Source organism: Musa acuminata, chromosome BXJ1-11 (assembly GCF_036884655.1).
Source record: "Musa acuminata AAA Group cultivar baxijiao chromosome BXJ1-11, Cavendish_Baxijiao_AAA, whole genome shotgun sequence".
Lineage (NCBI taxonomy): Eukaryota > Viridiplantae > Streptophyta > Magnoliopsida > Zingiberales > Musaceae > Musa > Musa acuminata.
Window position 1 is genome coordinate 32914040 of NC_088337.1, and position 19913 is coordinate 32933952.

At 38.0% G+C, this 19913-nt stretch overlaps 3 protein-coding genes across 5 annotated transcripts; 2 read left to right on the forward strand and 1 right to left on the reverse strand.

Annotated features, from left to right (window-relative positions):
- The first annotated feature begins 1587 nt into the window (after positions 1-1587).
- Positions 1588-5646, forward strand: LOC103972423 (ALA-interacting subunit 3). The gene is made up of 8 exons (XM_009386761.3): positions 1588-1856; positions 2176-2234; positions 2340-2414; positions 2507-2623; positions 2793-2863; positions 3077-3377; positions 4067-4356; positions 5415-5646. The coding sequence occupies exons 1-8, from the start codon at positions 1769-1771 to the stop codon at positions 5467-5469; spliced, it is 1056 nt and encodes a 351-aa protein (XP_009385036.2). The 5' UTR covers positions 1588-1768; the 3' UTR covers positions 5470-5646.
- A 1050-nt stretch (positions 5647-6696) lies between these two features.
- Positions 6697-14664, reverse strand: LOC103972424 (UDP-N-acetylglucosamine diphosphorylase 2). The gene is made up of 15 exons (XM_009386762.2): positions 14422-14664; positions 13994-14048; positions 13724-13875; positions 12798-12837; positions 12156-12245; positions 11975-12081; positions 11818-11892; positions 10628-10667; positions 10453-10535; positions 10303-10380; positions 9198-9341; positions 8457-8524; positions 7641-7755; positions 7346-7502; positions 6697-7172 (listed from the first exon to the last, which is right to left on the reverse strand). The coding sequence occupies exons 1-15, from the start codon at positions 14593-14595 to the stop codon at positions 7075-7077; spliced, it is 1476 nt and encodes a 491-aa protein (XP_009385037.2). The 5' UTR covers positions 14596-14664; the 3' UTR covers positions 6697-7074.
- A 1541-nt stretch (positions 14665-16205) lies between these two features.
- Positions 16206-19850, forward strand: LOC103972425 (nuclear transcription factor Y subunit C-4-like). 3 transcript variants are annotated; one of them, XM_065091255.1, is made up of 2 exons: positions 16206-16364; positions 18801-19850. In XM_065091255.1, exon 2 carries the CDS (start codon positions 18853-18855, stop codon positions 19615-19617), a length of 765 nt encoding a protein of 254 aa, XP_064947327.1. In that variant the 5' UTR covers positions 16206-16364; positions 18801-18852; the 3' UTR covers positions 19618-19850. The 3 variants fall into 3 exon arrangements, with proteins under 3 accessions (XP_064947327.1, XP_064947328.1, XP_009385038.2); XM_065091256.1 differs by having other exon boundaries at positions 16245-16412; XM_009386763.3 differs by having other exon boundaries at positions 16248-16617.
- Positions 19851-19913: the final 63 nt, after the last annotated feature.

Consider the following 19913-nt stretch of genomic DNA (forward strand, 5'->3'; position numbering starts at 1 on the left):
ATTTGCCAAAGATAAATGATCGATAGGTAAAAAATGGCAATCTTCTTTAAATTATCGACATGCTCGTTGATTCATATCTAAAATAGCATTGAATTCTTTATAGTAATTCGTGTCCGGTTAGTCAATTAATAAAAGATTTCAGATCAGATCAATGTTGCTACTGCTAAAGCATCAGCCATAATCTGTGGACCTTTATTCGATTTAATTATAATATATAATGATATTAAGATTTCCGAAAGGCGTGAATGAGTATTAAGGAACATTAAAAGAGCTTCTAAGGAGAAGATTATCCATAATAATTAAGTTACCATGTCAAAATAGTTACGATAGTTAACAATAGCTAAGTTTTATTTTAGCTACAATGAATTGTCTATTTTAATGGTCCTTTGAATGTGTCATGAATTCCATATGGAGTCTAATAATTTCTTTCCAATTCTTTTGTTGGAAGGTTATTTAGTCATGGATATCAAAAATATTTTGTGAAATTTCAAACAGGTCAATTCACAAAGTAGTCAATTCCTTATTTGAATATTTTGTTGGCAGGTGATTTAGTCATGTATGTCAAAAACATTTTCTGAAATTTCCACATTCAAAGGTCGATTCAAACCCCCCAACCCCAACCGGCGCCGCCTTTTTTTTTTTTTTTTGGAACCAATTATTGAATTATTCTTAATTCCAACTGCAATTTATCGTTTTTGTTTCTAGAATGCGAGCAAGGTTAATTATATAAGACCTTTTTAATATCTTTAACCTTATAATTTATATTAGAATTTTTATAATTATAAAAATAAAATATTTAGTTTTATTTATCCTAATATTATTAATTTTATCGACGAAAGTACGAAAATGATAAACAAAAAAATAATTTCAATGTCCTTTTCAATGGTGACAAATAATGATGTCGTTAGGGGTCACGGATGACTATTGTGAATGATGAGGGAGACCGATGACGAGATGTGAGCCAATGACGTAGATGTCGATGCTCTACATTTACATCGGCACCGCTCGGCAATTGTATCGGCGCTAACACAAACATAGAGTATCGGGATTTGCATCATCATCTTATCTCTTGCCGTCGCTCTTCCTCTTCATCCACAACAGTTACTCTTAACCCAACGACGTTGATATCTGTCATCATCTAAAATTTATTGGAATGTTAAATTTTTTTTTAATATATCATTTTCATACTTTCATCGATAAAATCGATGGTGTTCGAGTAATTGAAACTAGATGTTTTATGATATTTTTATTTAAAATTTTTAATCTAATTTTATAGGATAATATATATTTAATTAATTCACACTTAATTGTACATGATCCGCTCCGTTTCTCACAAGAAATCGAAATGCTCTATTCCCAGTGTCACACCTTTAAACCCACAGATCTTAAAATCTCAACCGTCCGGGGACACGCATGGCAACCATTGTATACACTCCACTGCTGTTGGGGATCGCCGCTCCCGATCGACTCACTTGCCTATTACTTAAACCATGATTTGTGTGATGTTCACCAATCTTAAAGCAATCGGAAGGTTGCAGCTGGTCCATACCAAACCCTGGCTCTCGTTTTGCGAGTCGTCCCCATCACCCGTCTCCCTCTCTCTCTCTCTCTCTCCGCGGTCAACCCACCATTTTGACTACGCGACTTGCTGTGAAGAAGCGAAAGAAACGCAAAGGTTTTGTATCAATTCGCCTCCGCTGTTTTGATCGTGTCTTCGATCTCAAGACTCCACCTTTTCCTCCTGCTGCGCGATTCCTCGTGTGCTGATATGAATAGTTCCAGCGGTTCTGCCGCTGGTCCGAGCTCCGGATCGGGGGATGGATCGGCTCCCAGGAGGAATTCGAAGCGGCCAAAGTGTAATCTCACTTCTGAGATCTTCTTTTTGCCGTCGTTTCCGTATGGATTTGTTGTTGTTTAGGCTTCTGATAGTTGCCTTATTGTAGAGATTGTTCTTGTTCGGGGAGGTTTTAGGTTTTTGGGCATCGAAATCGTCTTCATCTTCTTTTTGTTCCTTCTGCTCCGTCTTGGTGGCTGTTTTGCTTGGTCCTCTCCTTTTCCCCTTTCTAGTTTGCGATTCTGGATCTCTCCTTTGGGTGATATCCTTGTTTGATAGCGAGCGCTACAAATGTTCGGTTGAAAACTGATACAGTCGTTTGTCTTCCGTTGGGTACTCAGATTCCAAGTTTACACAGCAGGAGCTACCAGCTTGCAAACCTATCCTTACTCCAAAATGGGTAACCTTTACGTTCTTTACTGCTTTGCATGCTGTCTTTGCATATGGCCAGATAGGTGTTGTAGAGACGAAACCAGGCAGAGCAATCTGATGCTGGATCGTGTAGGTGATCTCTGTGTTCACACTTGTTGGCGTCATCTTCGTCCCCATCGGTATCGCCGCGCTTATGGCCTCCAACAACGTATGCTGAATGTCGTCGATACCATAGAATTCTTATGTATGTCGATGTCTCGTGTGCCTGTTTGTTTCTCACTATGCCTCTTTTCTTTGTAGGTTGTCGAAATCGTGGATCGATATGATACAGAGTGCATACCAGCAAACATGACCGGTGACAAGCTTGCATACATACAGAATGATGATATCATCAAAACTTGCACTAGAAATCTCACGGTAATCAGGCGTCTTAGTAACTATTCATGTAGTGGAGATATGAGGGAGTAGCTTATAACTTTGTTTTTGTTGATCTATGGCAAAGAGGTTTGGTTTCCTGGTGATGGAAAACTTGCTTACGATAGAAGCTTTTAATTTAAGATTTCTGACACGGCTTCTTTTGTCTTAGGTACCAAAAGATATGGATCAGCCTATCTATGTCTACTATCAACTGGATAACTTCTATCAGAACCATAGGAGGTACGCATTTAGTAACCTTCTGAAGTTGGTCTTGGTATTTTTCAGTGCTCCTAGCATAATAAATCTTCGCACCATTTGCTTTTGCTCTTTAATGCAATTTTCACATCGCATAAATATCCAAGATGGCTGATTCTGACACAAAAAAACAAGTCAATTTTGATTTCTAGGGAACAGTTTGTCTACAACTTTGCTGACAGTGATTTCTGAATCTAGGTATGTGAAGAGCCGAAATGATGCACAATTGAAGGATGCTGATCAAGCAAATAAGACTAGCGGATGTGATCCTGAAAAGACCACAATAGATGGATCTCCAATTGTTCCTTGTGGTCTTATAGCATGGAGTTTGTTCAATGACACTTACAACTTTACCCTAGGCAACAAAAATTTGTCTGTAAACAAGAACGGCATTTCTTGGAAGAGTGACAGGGATCACAAATTTGGAAAAGATGTCTACCCAAAGAATTTTCAAAATGGAACTTTACGAGGTGGTGCAAGCCTAGTTTCAAATAAACCTGTGAGACTCCATTCTATAATTTCATGCTTTTCATTGGCATCTTATTTTTTAAGCGTGTGTTTAGATTGTGTTGGTTGAAATAGTCCCATGGTAAGGAGACTTAAATCAAAATTGCTAAATTCCTCTTCCGTTGTCATAAGAAGTTTGCAATTGTCACTCCTGAAGGGCAGATGATTTGTGTTTGAATTCTTCATTAATACCATTCTTTATTACAAAATTTAGTTATTTCCGAAATACCCTTCTGCTAGCTGAAAGGGACCCATCTCTATCTTGATTGCTTGATGATAAGACTTGGTGTTCCATGATGCTAGAGCTTGGATAAAACTGGTGCAATCAGTTTTTTACCATTCTATTTATTTTTTTGATTGGATAAAACTGAACCAAGTTTTTACTTACTTTTTTCGAGTTTGAATTGTCTGACTTCCTGTTATTTTTATTCTGGATCTTCAGTTGGAATCGATTAGTGACAATATGTTTATTATAAATTCATTCATACTCAGTCTTGAGCTGCCTATAAGCATCTTCTTTTATTTGCGGCCGATTCACATTCCAGATTAAAGATTTTCTGATCGCATGGTATGCCATGTTTTACAGATTTAGTATTGGTCTGTTCTAGTTGCATTGAAGTTTCCCTTGTAATGTCATACAACCGAATAACAACTGATCTATTATGTTTTTTGTATGGGCAGTTGAACCAGCAGGAGGATCTCATTGTATGGATGCGCACTGCTGCCCTTCCAACATTTAGAAAGCTTTATGGGAAAATAAATCAGGATCTTAAAGCAAATGATATTATAATGGTGACACTGGAGAACAATTACAATACATATAGTTTTAATGGCAAGAAAAAATTGGTGCTATCCACCTCAAGCTGGCTTGGTGGGAAAAATGACTTCCTTGGCATAGCATATCTGACCATTGGAGGGCTATGCTTCTTTTTGGCCACAGCCTTTACCGTCGTATACTTGGTGAAACCTAGGTACACTCTTTTACTGAATTTCATCAGACAAACTAATCTTAGAAGAAAAATGTTTATCGGACAATTCCAGTGCTGTCTTGGAACTTTAAGTCTAATCTTAACTTTGTGAAATCTGAATTCTTGAGTGACTTTTAAAATTTATGTTTGTGCTCATGGGCTGCCATGTCTTTTTATTTTGCTCTGGATACATGCTGATGGCTGTTAATTAATTAATTTTGTAGATTGAATTTAATACTAAATTGTTTCTTCTGTTAATTGAAAACAATATTCACATTCTTAGGATTTATCGTATGAATGAGCTCATTACTGTCTTCAGCTTTCAGTTATTGACTTCAGTAAATGTACATTTTGGAAGTGCCTATTTCTTGAAATAACTTCCAACCTCTTCACCAGGTATTGAGTTGGATATTAATAGTGTTACTTTTCTTAAGTTGGTCATCTTTTGAGTATTTACTCCTGATAGAATGGCTTGGCACAATATAATACGGTACCATAGTGAGCTATATACACCGGGCATCAAACCCCATCAAAGTAATTGAAAACTCTATCAACTCTCTTAATATCATCAGAAAGCCATTATGCAGTTGTTTCCCCCGGAGCTTTTCGCTGTGTTCCATTGTATGCATGTTTGATACACAATTCCCAACATTTGGTACTGGTTGAAACGACATTTTCAAGCATCACTGGGTATAGATGTCACTAGAATTTCTACTCTTTTAAACATGTATAGACTATTTTTAATGTTCTTTCCCTGATTGTATTTCAGAGTACTATCTTCATCTGTTACAAAGATGATCATTTGCTGTTCTTTCTGTTCTTATTATCATACTAGATATTCTTCTGAAAATTCGTCTTTGCAACTTTAACCTTTAAACACTAGCACCTAAGAAGAGAATGGAAAAGATTAACAGGTTGAATGATGTATGCTCACATCTATAGGCCACTATGTTGTATTGTATACCATAGCGATGGGTTTGTTGACTCTTGTACTTCAAAACATGGTGTTAATTTATGATGGTTATTTGTTGTTTGCTAATTTACTTGTGGCCATCTTGCAGGAAGCTTGGCGATCCTTCATATTTGTCATGGAATAGGAATCCTTCTGGGCACTAAAAGCTTGCAAGCTTGTATAAATATACTATAAAGTTTTTGCATGTATTAGAAATTAATATACTGTTGTACACGGATATATGCTTTGTGTTTCATCTATGTATGTTATGGTATTCTATCAAAAACCGAACATGACTAGATGATTAGCTTAGGGTTTTATTGAACTTCTCATTCCTCCTATAGTTGTTCTTCACAATCATAATTCCAAACTCCAACATCTTTATGTGGATTAGGTTGCCAAGGAAAACATTGGCCTGATACATCAACTGTTTTCGATTCATTTAGAGTCGACTGACATTTTGAAGGTTAGTTTTTTTACATCAGGAGAAGAGTGCTCCTTTGTGATACGGGATGATTAGGGTTCGAGTCATGAAAATAACTGTGGTTTGTTTGTTCAAAGCTTTATGCATCGAGCGGGTGTTTTGTTGAGGAGGAGGATATGCATCAAAGGTGGCATCTCGTCTTCTCTTCCACTTCCTTGTGTATTGATATTGATGATGCCTCCTCGCTCATCTCCTCTAACTCGGCGTTTTATGTCGGTTTTGCCGGTACCTTCTCCCTCTTTTCTTCCTATGCCTCCTTCCACTTCAATTCGAATACCTTCTCCCTCTTTTCTTCCTATGATTTCTTCTGTGTGTCTAAAATTCATCTCCTCTAACTCGGCCTTCTATGTCGGTTTTGTCAGTACCTTCTCCCTCTTTTCTTCCTATGTCTCCTTTTGTGTGTCTAAATACTTGAAATTTCAAATCACCTTCTCCCTCTTTTCTTCCTATGCCTCCTTCTGTGTGTCTACATACTTTGAAACTTCAATTCGCCTTATACCTTTTTTCTTCCTATGCCTCCTGTGTGTCTAAATGCTTGAAACTACAATTCACCTTCTCCCTCTTTTCTTCCTATGCCTCCTTCTGTGTTTAGTTTGATATTATTGATACTTCCTTTTTCATCTCCTCCTCCAACACGACCTTTTATGCCTCCTCTTTGTGTCGATATGAAACAGGTTCATATCAATACAATCAGAACTACTCTGAACTTCAATCCACAGTATGAAAAATCAAATCATGCATTGATCAACGTCCGAGTTCGATGAGTTGAAGATTTGAGGAATCAGCAAGACCATATAAGTATAGAAAGAAAAAAAAAAAACAATTAAAACAAGTCCCTATCTACTCTATAACACACTGCTGGATCCAGGATTCATATTTTTCATACCAGGGATGATACAATATATACTGACCGGTAAAGCGGTATATAGATTTTTAATATACCACCTGTTTCATTGATATTACACAAATCTGATAGAATATTAAAATTAACACCCTATCATATAATGTTCATCTGACACTTCCCAGCATTATCATTATCGATCCGCTCAAGTTTGTCAACCATACAAGCTCAGATGTCACACCATATACTTTAAAATAGACAAGTCTTGCACAAATAACAAACGCAGAAAACACAAAATTGAATGAGCATCAGCTGCAAATCCAAGACTTGCCAGAAATGAAACTCAGGGCCAAGATCATCCTGTTAGTTTAATCATCATCAACGACACGAATAATATGTAGGAAACATGCCAGATCCATATCATCCTCTGAAGGATTCATCCTCCTAAATCGTGATCTCACTGGGTGCGTGGAAAGTTCTTCCACGGCATATAGCTTCGAGGTTCTCCCCAGCGTAGGAGCAAAGTGGAGAGATTTCCACACCTGCAAGCAAACATGTCTATCAGATAGACTAGTTCCAGCATCAACTGATTTAGTTTTATGAATTGGAGTTGGGGTATTGCATGATTAAAATTTCCTCCAGCATTTCCTTATCAAGAAGTAAGATGAATCGCTGCAAGAGTAAATGCTGCAGCGATAGACGTTGAGAAGATTACCAGTTAGGTATAGAGGCACTGAATGTGTCAAAAAGCCACCAGCTGCAACTACCCAACGACTGTGGAGGCGAAGAAGCATCAGTCGAGCACTGTCGGGAGTATCATAACTTGCTCCATTGGCATTCTTGACGGGTGCAAATTCCTCCTCCCTTGGGACCTGTCTTACCAAATCACCATGTGTAAATGAATCCAAGACAAATATCATTCAATAAGCAGCGAAAACAATCCAGACAAAAGATATGGGAAAAACAAAATATCTCAAGGACTCAAAAAAGTGATTCCATGACAAACCAACCTCAAAAAGTGCCATTGATGGAGCATATGCAAATGCATCAAAAATGAACTGCTCCAGCTTAAATCCAATAGTAAATCCATGGATTGAAGGGATTTTCTTCTCAGCCAAGTGGTAACTGCATTGCAAATGTGAATTTAAGCTGCTGAGGATCTGATGTTGAAGTGGTTAATACAATGTGATATTGGTATTTAACTAATGAATCAATAACTCCCAACAAAAAGTGATATCAAGATGTCAAACAGCTTTACCAGAAACTCAGAGAAGCAGGTCTGTATAGAATAGAATACCCATTTTTAACAAATGATGATTATGAACATCAATTATTATCATATATGCAGCCCATGTGAAGGATATAATGGTTCAAATATAGGCATCAGTTTAAATCTTAAAGCACTAAACATTATTAGATAGTTAAGGCAATCCAACTGTGTTTCACCATCTATGGCATGTCCGATGGATCAAAAATTCTAGAAAGAGTCCACATAAAGCAACATAACCCACAACATAAGTTGATAGTGTAACAAAAACAAACTCTAGATATGAAGTGGAAACTATCTGAAATTACAAGAAAAAGCAAACTCTAGATATAAGTTAAGCGCCTAAAAATCTTGCCAAATATAAGAAAATCATAGTGAGAGATACGGTAAAGTCACTGAAAAAAATACAAAGAAAAAATTGTGAAACTATTTAGATACGGATGTTAGATATGTTCCCTAAAAGAAAAAAAAAAAGGAAAAGAAAAAAAAAGAAGTAGGTTCCTTCTAGATTCCACCTTGAAGTAGTCAAAGTAACAAAATGAATTTATTAAGGGCTTACGTGCTGTCTTTTTCAAGGCCATTTGCTACTTGATTCAGGAAATCCAGGGTGAACATATGTAGGCATACCTAATACATGTGCAAAACACAAATGATTAGCATATGATCATCTACATTATCGTAATTGTGATTTGCTAACAATTGAAGGCGTAATGAAAATTGATAATAGCAGAAATAAGAAACAACACCAAGATCATATTGGAAAGACTTCTAGAAAAAGAAAACTAACACATGCACGATAAATAATATCTAGCTGATCAGAGAGTTAACTTATATTCTGAAAAAAATAATCCTTTCCTTCAGGTACAAAACTAGATCCAGAAAAGTTAAGAAGACTAAAATCATAAAGTATTAATAACGTACAAGATTGGTATACTAGAAATAGTTTGATGTAGCATCCATGATGTTTTATATCAGTGTTTTCACTATATCCTTATGTCTTTAGCATTTTCCATGGTTTATCTAAATTGTCTTATAAATCATAGGTTATTATTTCATATTTTCTGTAGTACCAATCATTTTAAGTTTTATTTTGCTGTTAGAGCAGCAGTTAATATCATATTGGATTCTCATATGAGGTTGTCATTGCATGTGCCAAATGCAATACTTAATAATTTCTTTGTTTTCATGCATGATATTTTTCCAAGAAAATGCAAAAGTGACAAAGCAATTTTGAGGAAGAATGCGATAAGGAGATTTAAATGCAAAAGCAATAAAATGCAAAAAGTAGCAATTGATTTACATTACTCCAACAATAGCGAAGCCGCCCAGTGGTCTGATTGATCTCAGTCGTCATTGATGCATCCATCTCGCTGTATTCAACCACTGCAAAAGGCCCACCTCTGCCTCTCTGGACAAAGATTCCAACCTTTTCCTGTGGGTAGGCCTGATTCACATGCACACTGGTAAGTCTTTTACTTGCACAGTTAGCACTTGGACAAGACAAATTATTTCAACCAATTATATTACATACAAATGGTACTTTAGCATAGATTGTAAAATGAATTTTGAAACAAATATAAATTGGCATAATCTTCCAGCAAGCTAGAAAATTCACCCCTAATCAGCTGCTACTAGTGACAAAAAGAATTGGCGATGACAACTTACTAAGACTTTTTTGAAATAGAAGTAAATTGTGGATATCATGCGGTTTGTAACATCAGTCCTCAATTAATTAAATCATGTAACTTTCTATTTCTTTGACATCCTACAATTCGAGAAAGTAATGTATGGCATAAGATAAATCTAAAGCCTTTCCATATAGGCCTTTCATTGATTTGGTTATTGTAAAGACATCCAAAATCCCTCAGAGAAACTTCAAGCTGACCTTGAAAAATGAAATGTGCCCTTCCCTATCTTTGTAGATATGATAAATGGTCGTGATCATATAACATGGACAATAACAACTAGACTAATCATCATCATTCAGCTACAGAAACAATTCCAAAATGGAAGCTCCATTGAAATTTAACAAATTGCAGAACTTGCCTACTTTGCAGGTGGAAACATCTATCTTTCTGGCTAAAAGCATGCTCAATCAAAGAACAAACCTCCTAGAATTCCTGTATACCAAGAAAAATTCTAGAAGGCAGAACATCGTGATATCATATATTCTCAAAGATACAACGTACAATAAACCACAACATCATGATGCTTCCATTGTGAGTAAACCAATGACAATGCATTAAAAATAACTACTACAGGAGCCACTACATGATCAAAACAATCAATGACAGACCCCTTTAACAATTATTTCAATTTTCAAACACAATTGTCAAAGCTTTTCAGATATCAGTATCATATGTGAGATATCATAACCTGATTAATGTGAAACATCAACTTCTCACCTTCCGTACAACTTTTGCTGCAGCAGCCACACCTTTGTCAATAAAATATCCCAAGAATGCTGGATCAGCAACACGGACCTGCTCTCAGGTGTTTTAGTAAAGATAGATGGAAGGTAGTTCATAAATAGCTAAAGGAACATCTGATCTCACCAGCACATTATCAACTCCATAACAATCTACATATTTCACACCTCTCATTGCCATATCTTCCAGTAATTTTGAAGATTTAAGAGCTGTAAAAAGGATAAATCATATAAAATTTAGGAATCTGAGAGATCAGGAATACTATTAGCAAATAGCAAGCAGTAAATCTAGAAAAACATACCAGAATATAATCCTCCATTTCCATCAGGAGCCCTTGAAACCTGGGTTTACAGAAAAAGACTTATGACTTTTCATGCAATCACAAAATTGGCAACATATTAGAAAGAAAGAAAGCTGATGTGTTTATGGAGTTCAGTACAATGGGAAGTCAACATGTTAGTAATAGTTCAAATAAAAACAACAACAACAAAATCTTAAGTCCTAACTTTGTGGGGTTGGCTATATGGATCCTTTGCCACTATTGAGATATGTAAAAGACCATATGTTTGATTATGTTTAGAGTATTTAAATATTTATATATTTCTATTAAAGTCTTTTTATATCTTCCTCTACCTCTCATCTTACCACTAACATTAATCATTTCGCTTTTTCTAACTATCACATCCATAGGTCTTTTAAGCACATACTCATACCATCTTAACCGATTCTCTCTTATCTTCTTCTCTATTGAAGCAATACCTAGTTGATCAGTCAATGACAAAGAAGAGATAGAAAAAAGAAGAATAAATAACTTGACCAGCCAATGACTTTGATATATGGTGTTCAATTCTCTAAGAAATAAGAAATAGGAAACAATTAAAGTCAAACATGGCATATATGCTAGTTTGTCAATATAGACATACACATGCCAAGTCAACATCCAACTTGTAGTCTCGTTCTACCATCAATGTGGGTTAGGCATTTGTTGCAAAATTTACTCTTCAACTTTGTCACTGATGGTACATGTTTGTCATCTTCATAATGTATGCGACCATGAAATATATTTTAAGACCTAATTCATTGTTATAGCATTATTGGAGATTTGTTTTTGTGGACAGGGGCAATACTTGGCATTTCCATACTATCGGCTCAAAAACTGATACAACTACCAACAACCGTATCATTTGACTCTTATCACCAAGCTTACTAAAGCACAAGTGGCTATATCTTTCCTTGAATGGCATAACTGTGGTTTCCTGTACCATGCTGGCAACATACCCAAAACCATTGCGCCGCCGATATTCAAAACCTTGCAATGAATAAGTCACTGTCAATTCACTTGAGATACAGTGGTTAAGTTAGTAACAAAAAATCCCCATCTTTATTAAGAGAGTCTCAATGATAAATTTTCCATTACATGTGGTCTCCATGATAAATTTTCCATTACATATCTCCATGAGAGAAACAACATGGAGAAAGACATAAATATACCTTATGCGGAGTCTCCATGATGAATCTGCCATCCCCAGAAACACAGGGAAGTGTACCTTGTTGGAAAAATGTCACCTGCAAAAGGAAAATAAAAAATAAAAAGAAGATCAGCAAAATAATTTCAAATGCATAACCTGTAAGGAAATTCAAGCCTTACTTGATCAGATTCTAAGCCAAAATATTTATGACTTTCGAAGAATTTGCGGGTGGCTTCATCAGTAAATGGACTAGTCATTATGTACCAGTGGATCGGCATAAAACCAGCTGTCCATTAACTAAGAGAATCAGGTTAAGCACACACAAAACATGTTGAAAAAGGTACAGAAAGTAAACCTTACTGTCGTTTGACTGAGATGCAAGTTTTTGGATGCACAAAATTCTTTCAGCCTGAAGTTGAAAGAGTGATTTTCCAGATGGAAGTCCAATATCTAAAGTAAAAGATAATAGGGCAAAATATCAGTCTGCATTTCCATTTAGTCATACAGTAGGAGTCCTCCAACTTGAAACCCAGAATTCTGAAGTAAATTCCTTATATGAAGGATAAAATGGAAATCTTGCCAGCAAAAGAAGTTCAACCATCGGTGTATCAGTTTGACATATTAAGGTAATTATAATTCCCTTATAGAATATTTTTAGATGCAAGAACTCTGGGTTCATGTGTCTTCATTAAATGCCATTAAGGCTTGTGCACAAGGCACTCAGGTTCTCCCATACGATTAACCACTCCTGCATATGCATAGTAGATCTAGCCCTCTAGACAATGTTCAAGCTACAATTCAAAACAATTTAAGGTAAATAGGCACCAATTGATTATTTTCCCCTATTTTTGTGTAGTATCTAAATTATAGAAAACTTTCACGACTCAATCTGATAGACTTTTTAGTACAATCCAACAGAGGCAGTACACTAAGAATGACAGCATTATCGTTATAAGAATACTATTAGTAGACCAATATAGAATTAGTAGATCAGTTACTTACTGAAACATCCCTTCGGGTCTGAACTTCCAAGACGGGTGCCCTGTGACAAAATTGCAGAAGAAAAAGACCACATATGTAAGACTTCCTGCTTCTCGCTAAGGTGTAAATAAGGCTTCCTATGTCTTAGTAATAGGAAAATTTAACTATGTATACAACTTTCTGATCAGCAGCATTAATCCCAGTAAGAATAAAGGAATTACTAGCACCATCCAAGAAGTCATATTTTAGCATCTCTAAAGACTTTATTGCTGATGAAAACGACCCACGTAGTGTTTTCATTAAATTTCACATAGACTACTATGCTCTAAGCCCTTAAATTTGACAGTGAATTCACATCAAGTGATTGCCTGCACATTTTTGTCATTTTTTATTCAACATGACAAATTCAGTAGACATTTTTAGGCATCTTGCAATAGATTAATCAGTTTCAATTATCTCAATTGGGTGATTGGTTATAGTAGCCGGGGAGTAGACAACAAATTTGAGATCATAAGAATTTTGCAATGAAGAAGCACGAGAAAAGAAAATGAGATCCACAAAATCGTAAACTTTTAAATTTTAATACAATCATGGAATGATCATAAAGATAATCGGAACAACTAAAATGAACAATAAAAACATGGAGTAACCAACAGAAAGCCTATGATAAAAATGAAACAAAAAGATAGGGGTATATATTTCATGTAGTTAGACAAGATCTACAATATAGGGAGAATGGAAGAATCAGGATATGAAAAGCTTGCACTGTTAATGACTCCACCTAGTTGGTTCCGTAATTTCAGGAATATTTTGCATGCTTGTAAATACGATTAAAGTGCTACGTTTGCAGTGGGATCTTTGATGATAGTTGCAGAAGCAAAAGTCCGTCAAGTTTAGATGGAGCAAAGAACTAGTGAGCATAACCCAAGTTTGTTGAACTTAAGTACCTGTCCGCCAGAAAGAAGTACCACAGCTAACTTTCCTTCTGAAATAGCCTTCAATCCCCTCTTCCACCACCTCTCTCTTTCCTCAAGGCTTCTTGCTTCCACAGTTGAAACACTAGCCTCCGGTACGGGCTCAACAGCAGGCAACGGCAGGCCTAAATATTTCTCACCCAAAATCAACAATTAACATTGAGAAAAGGATCTGTTTGAGATCCAAGAATGAACAGATTGCAAGTCATTGGACAGTTTAAGCAACAGTCTGAAAATACTCACCTTGAGATCCAAGTGAACATCGAATGATCCGATCGATTCTAGGAAGATCTAAGCTCTGACAGAGAACAAGCAGACAGAACTAAGTGATCGACAAAGACACAACCATGAACCAACATGTCAAGAACTAATCAAGAGACCCAAATGAACCAGAGAATACCAGATTTTCCAGATCAAGCACAACTGACGCTATACGTGTCACAAGAAAAAATCTCACTTTTAAAAGAATTTTAGTTAAAACCACGAATCAGGAATCTCCGTTTCGTGTGCAAGGAAAGGGAAAACACAAATCTTCGAGCGAAAAACCACATGGAATTCACCGCAAACCCGCATTTCTTCTGTCAAGAGCCTACTGTAGACGCAGCACAAACAGATTCGAAGATCCAAAATAGCAATAAAGAGCCAACTGGTAATGACAAGAATAACCAAACCTCGATGTCCTTCACGAGGAGGTTGCGCTCCTCCGGCGAGAGCTCGTCCCAGAAGGCGAAGGCGTCCTCTTGGCCGTAGTCCTTGAGCCTCTCCAGCAACGCCTGCGGAGGCGGCGGTGGAGGCGACGGCGTCCCCCTCCGCCCCACATCGGATCCGACCACTATCTCCTTCATTCCTCCTTCCACCGAAACAGAGCAAACCGAGCGGAGGCAGAGGAGTTCGAACCGCCGAGACAAAGGGGCAGAGGGTGCACGTTATATACCCTCGTGGCTTGTGGCCAACGCAGAGGCTTGCGCCGCTGAAGCTCGCGACAGCCGAGTCCCTAAACAGCCAATACATTCTTGACAAGCAGGGGAATAGAGCGGGGACCACTTGACAGGACCAATGAATAGAAAGAAGAGAGACGGGAGCAAACATGGGATCAAGAGACCATGCCAAGTGAATGAGGGAGGGAGGGAGGGATCAGATCCTGGAAGCGAATGCGCTTGCAAGTGGCCTTTTGTTTTCCCTTGTAGCTGAAGGGAACAACTCACTCACTTTGCCTCCTTTGATGATGTAAACGATGAACAACCAATGATCCAATAATAACCATTGAGGTTGAGGTTTAGAGAAAGAATAATGGTAATAATAAGAAAGTTCTTGGCTTCCTACACAAGTAATGAATTGCGTAATAATCTCTCTTCTTTTCTCAGTGATGAAGACACACCATCAAACAGATTAAACCATGTTCATCAGGTAAAGGTTCGAGCTTAGATATTTGTGGCCAATATAGATTGATCAATGGTTTAATTCTCGAATTTTCCGATCGATTTAATAACTATCCATCCATACACCTCACCAGCATAAATGAATATGCTCAGCTATGTCAGACTTTTCCTTGTAATCATTGTGTTCTACCTATGTGTGTTTATAAATGGAATCAGTGCCAAAAAAAGGAGTTCGACATCTGTTGTCTGACACATCTTGGAAGAGAAGCAATGAATCTAAGCTTTGATTGATCCAATCACATCACTGTTGATGAGACTTTCTTTGAGCTGTTAAATGGAAGGAATTCAGCAAAACATCATCACAGCAGTGAAGGCATTCTTTGCTGAACCTACAAACCCAGCACTTGTTTGGGTGAGTGCTCAGAGTTCATTTGGCTACAGGAAGGGGGGGGGTGGGGAGAGACAAGGCATGGTCCATCAAATAGTTGGATTCTCCTCTCCCAACAATCCAATTATGGAGATGACCCCTACCACCCATTAGGTTGTCTGCACACCACTGTCTCTCAGCCTGTAGGGTGGGTTATCTCTAAGGAAAAAAATACATCAGAAGAAGTGAGAGGAAAGAGATTGTTTAGTAGTAGTCATCAGAATCATGTTTTCTGTATTATGATGTGGATGTCTCATCTTTCTTCTAATTTTAGTTGTCATTCTGTATTATGAGTTCTCATTCTCATCAGATGCGATCTAACATAGATTCCACGAGTCAAATCTCTAATCCCCTCTCTTATCTTTCAGATGCGATGTAGTGTTGTTTCTCCTTGATAGTTCAATCATCATATAATTTATATATTAAGAGCTTGTAGAAAAGAAATAGTTCGATTCCATCAAAATATGATAAGATCGATTTTAAATCTAATGGATAAATATCCGAATTTAAATTAGTGGAATAATCCGAGAATACGGAAGAATACGACTCCGCCGCCATCGGTTCGTACCGGCCGCCTCAATCCAACCTAAACAGTTGGCCGTTGACGACACCGCGACGATCAAGTCACCATATGACCTTCGACTGCCGTTATATTTACCTTGGCTGCCATCCTCCCTCGACACGTGGACCGCGCCCGTGATCGCATACGCGCCCATCGTCTTCTTCTCTCTCTCGCTCTCGTGTCGCCCGTCGCTCTCTCTAGGGTTTCACAAGAGGCCAGCTCGAGGCGTCCTTTTCGTCCGCGCAGGTAAAAGAGAAAAAGGAAGGAACTTGGATGGTCTCCGGTCGAATTCCGGTTACGTCGTTGCCTCTTAGTTTGTCCGATCTCTGTGGGTCAGCGTTTCTTGGCATCCTGGGCGGTGTTTCGGGGATTTGATATGCTTTCCATCGAACTTTGGTTTTCACCTCTCAATTTGTCACTTTGAGAGAAGTCCTGACTTCCATCGTGTCTTTGTTCGGACAAGATCAAATGTTTTTCCTGCAAGGAATCCGGCTTTATGGTAGGTGATGGATTGAGCAACGGATGTGACGAGCCATGTTCGTTTGTGCTTTGTTTGTCTCCGCGTGAAGTGCCAAACTCCTTTTTCTGGCATTTTAATTGTCTTGTTTCAATTTCTCCATGACTTGCATCTTAATGGAAATGAAGATTATATGTCACTTAGGGCTCAATCTTTAGAGTGAGAATGTATCCTAAGTTCCTAATTATGGCTGCAAAGTTTCTCCCGAGCTTAATTTCTGTATGTCCCTAATCCTAATTCTTCTTTAGAGACATTTGGATTGTTTGTAAAGGCTTGGACTTCGTGTAAAATTTTGCTTCGGTGCTTGGTGAACAATATGGAATCATTCCTTTTGGTCCACCCGAGTGATAGATTTCTGAACGTGCCCTTCTTCAGTTCAATTAAGTCTAACAAGGTCCGTCAGCATGAAGTGCGGATATCTAAATTAGGGAGTGGGCTAAGAGTTAGATGTGGATGAGTTTAGTGGTAGCTCCCCTCATAGCAGCTGCAGTATCTAAGAGTTGATGTAGCAAAACTATGAAGTAGATGAGAAAGAGGTGGAGCCTGTCAAAACATAATAGTGTTTCCTACCGTTGTTATTTTGACAAGAATGGTTACAGCATGACTTCATTTTGCTTTTAGATTTGATTAACTGAACTGGACGGGCATGACCATCCAATACAAGGATCATAAATAGAATTTCCATTGCCTGTTTCATAAGAGCTTGACTAGCAAGCAACTGCTTTGGATTAATCTAGGAGGTGTTTTGGCAGAAAATGACATGTAAAATTTAGCTGGAAAGTAAAGTCGGAAAGAGGTAAAGATGGCAATTCTTGGAGACAGTGGGTATCCGAGTAACTGTCCTCTGGCCCAATTGGCTGTAGCTATTCCTTATTTTCTAACTGAAGACTATGTGTATCTTGTGTTTGTTCGTGACATTCAAGATTTTGTTGGACAATTTTCTTGCGGTTGAATTCTCTGTCTTGCAAGATCATTATTAATTTTGGCATTATTTTTATGCGACGGATGTTTACTCTTTTGTTGTTACATAGTCTGACATATTTCTCATCATCCATGCTCTTGAGGATTAATTTGTATTATGTTTGACCTGAATTATTTAGTTGTTGATGCCATTGAAGTTATGTTGTTGTAGAATGGCTGGAATTTAGTTCTTCATTGATGCCTTTTAAAAGTTGAACAGGATAATGTTGTCAGATCTGGCCTCTACAGCTACTCATGGTTGCTATGACTAATGAAACATATAATTTTTTGTTGGTAGTCTTTGACTTTATATAAAGAGATTTTAATTTTTTTTTTAAATTTCTAGTCATTTGGATAAGGCAAGTCTTTCCAGTGAGGACCATTAGCTATCCCAAGTTGTATGTGATTGCGGCTGGATCATTATAACGGCGGAAGGTGTTTTATTGCTGCTTGTCTCACAAGGCTGCAGTCTCACATCGTATGTGGTTGTTCAGTTGTATTTGGTCATCAGTGTAAGTTGTGGTTTACTGAGTATTACATATGGGAGACTTTAAGGATCACCGAAGTTAGAAAGTGCATCAGGTCTACTGAAGGTGTTTATAATTTATATTACTGGATATTTTTTCCAGTATATATTGTAGGATTCTTCTTGAGTTGCTACTATATTGTCTTAGTTACAAGTGCACATATGACCTGTCTGAACCAGTTAAAATCATAATCACCAGGAAAGCAGGGTTGTCTTAGTGGGCAAAGCCAGAATGAAAATTTGGTAGATTGTGTATGAAATGGACATGGTGTCCCCTACCAGCATAGCATTACGTCCGCACAACCTAGTTATGGAGGACAAGAAGCAGGTAGGATCCATGTTTTGAACACCATAACTTGGGATCGATTGCGGTGATGTTGTTGGTATCCATTGGCTGTTCATATATCACTCAATTTCTGAAACTCTTCTCATGCATAAGAGCATCATGACTTTATTCAATATTCTGACTTCTAAATTGTGAAGTGTATATAATTCATCGGTAGGAAATTGCAATTTATTTCTTCTCTGGGGTTTGGCTGTCTTCAGGACTTTCCGTATTCCTAATCATTTCTATGATAGCAGTTCTCATTAAAACTGCAATCATCAAATACTAAACAACTTGATTGTAAACTATTGATCACCACTTATTAACATTTGACAACTTTTTTTCCTTTTTCAGTTATGTTCAGCTCAATACTATAGCAGCCAAAACAGTGAAGAGCACTTTGGCCATGGAACAGCCACCTCAACCATCTCAGCCTCTGACCGGAATTGTTTCTGGTGCCGCCCAAAGAGCATATGCTGCTCCTACCTACCAGCCAGCTGCAATGGTTACTGGAGCTCAAGCGGTAACAGGAGCCATGCCTCACCTGACACAACTTACCTCAGCATATCCTATTAACCCAGTCAATCTTGCAAGCTCGCATCAGCTTGTTTACCAGCAGGTCCAACAGTTCCAGCATCAGCAACAGCAACAACTCCAAGCCTTTTGGGCCAACCAGATGTCAGAGATAGAACAAGCCTCTGATTTCAAGAACCACAGCCTACCGCTCGCCCGGGTAAAAAAGATCATGAAGGCTGATGAGGATGTTCATATGATATCGGCTGATGCCCCTGTAGTCTTTGCCAAGGCATGCGAAATGTTTATACTGGAACTGACACTCAGGTCATGGATCCACACCGAGGAGAACAAGAGGAGAACGCTGCTGAAGAATGATATAGCTGCTGCTATATCCGGGACTGACATATTTGACTTCTTGGTCGATATAGTTCCGAGGGATGAGTTAAATGGTGACGGCCTTGGGCTTGCGAGAGCCGGAGCTCCTGCCGAGTCAATTCCTTATTACTATCTACCGGCATCACAGATGACAGGTTCTGGAATGAATACGGGAAAGCCTATAGGTCAAACGACTCGTTCAGTGGCTTATATGTGGCAGCAGCCTCAGGCACAACAGTTGCCGCTGCAGCATCTCCGGCAGGCAACCGATGGTGAGTGAGCTAATGTGTCTTCAGGGATCTTTTTGAGACACTACTCTTTAACTTGTCCACTGTATAAATCGTTGGTGCTTTTTAGACCTCAATGCTCTTGCTTCTTTTGCAAGCATTCATCCTGCAGTAGTGTTCCTTCACAGATCAAGTTTGGTCTTTTTATTGTCGCCCTTTGTTTGTTCAGTTCCTCTTTTTTTCTCTATTTTTGTGCGTTTACATGTATTATTTATGCCTTGTGCCACTCTCAAGGATCAACCTCAGTTGCAATCTATTGATCGGAGATTTACAGTGCTGAGGTCTGTAA

What these genes read in the sequence shown, in the direction of transcription:
- LOC103972423 (XM_009386761.3), top strand. Translation starts at nt 1,769, where the DNA reads ATGAATAGTTCCAGCGGTTCTGCCGCTGGTCCGAGCTCCGGATCGGGG. An exon ending in CTATCCTTACTCCAAAATGG is followed by an intron (nt 2,235 to 2,339) that starts GTAACCTTTACG and finishes TGGATCGTGTAG; the next exon opens with GTGATCTCTGTGTTCACACT. An exon ending in GTATACTTGGTGAAACCTAG is followed by an intron (nt 4,357 to 5,414) that starts GTACACTCTTTT and finishes GCCATCTTGCAG; the next exon opens with GAAGCTTGGCGATCCTTCAT.
- LOC103972424 (XM_009386762.2), bottom strand. Translation starts at nt 14,595, where the DNA reads ATGAAGGAGATAGTGGTCGGATCCGATGTGGGGCGGAGGGGGACGCCG. An exon ending in TACTTCTTTCTGGCGGACAG is followed by an intron (nt 12,838 to 13,723) that starts GTACTTAAGTTC and finishes ATTTTGTCACAG; the next exon opens with GGCACCCGTCTTGGAAGTTC. An exon ending in TTCGCTATTGTTGGAGTAAT is followed by an intron (nt 8,525 to 9,197) that starts GTAAATCAATTG and finishes CACATGTATTAG; the next exon opens with GTATGCCTACATATGTTCAC.
- LOC103972425 (XM_065091255.1), top strand. Translation starts at nt 18,853, where the DNA reads ATGGAACAGCCACCTCAACCATCTCAGCCTCTGACCGGAATTGTTTCT.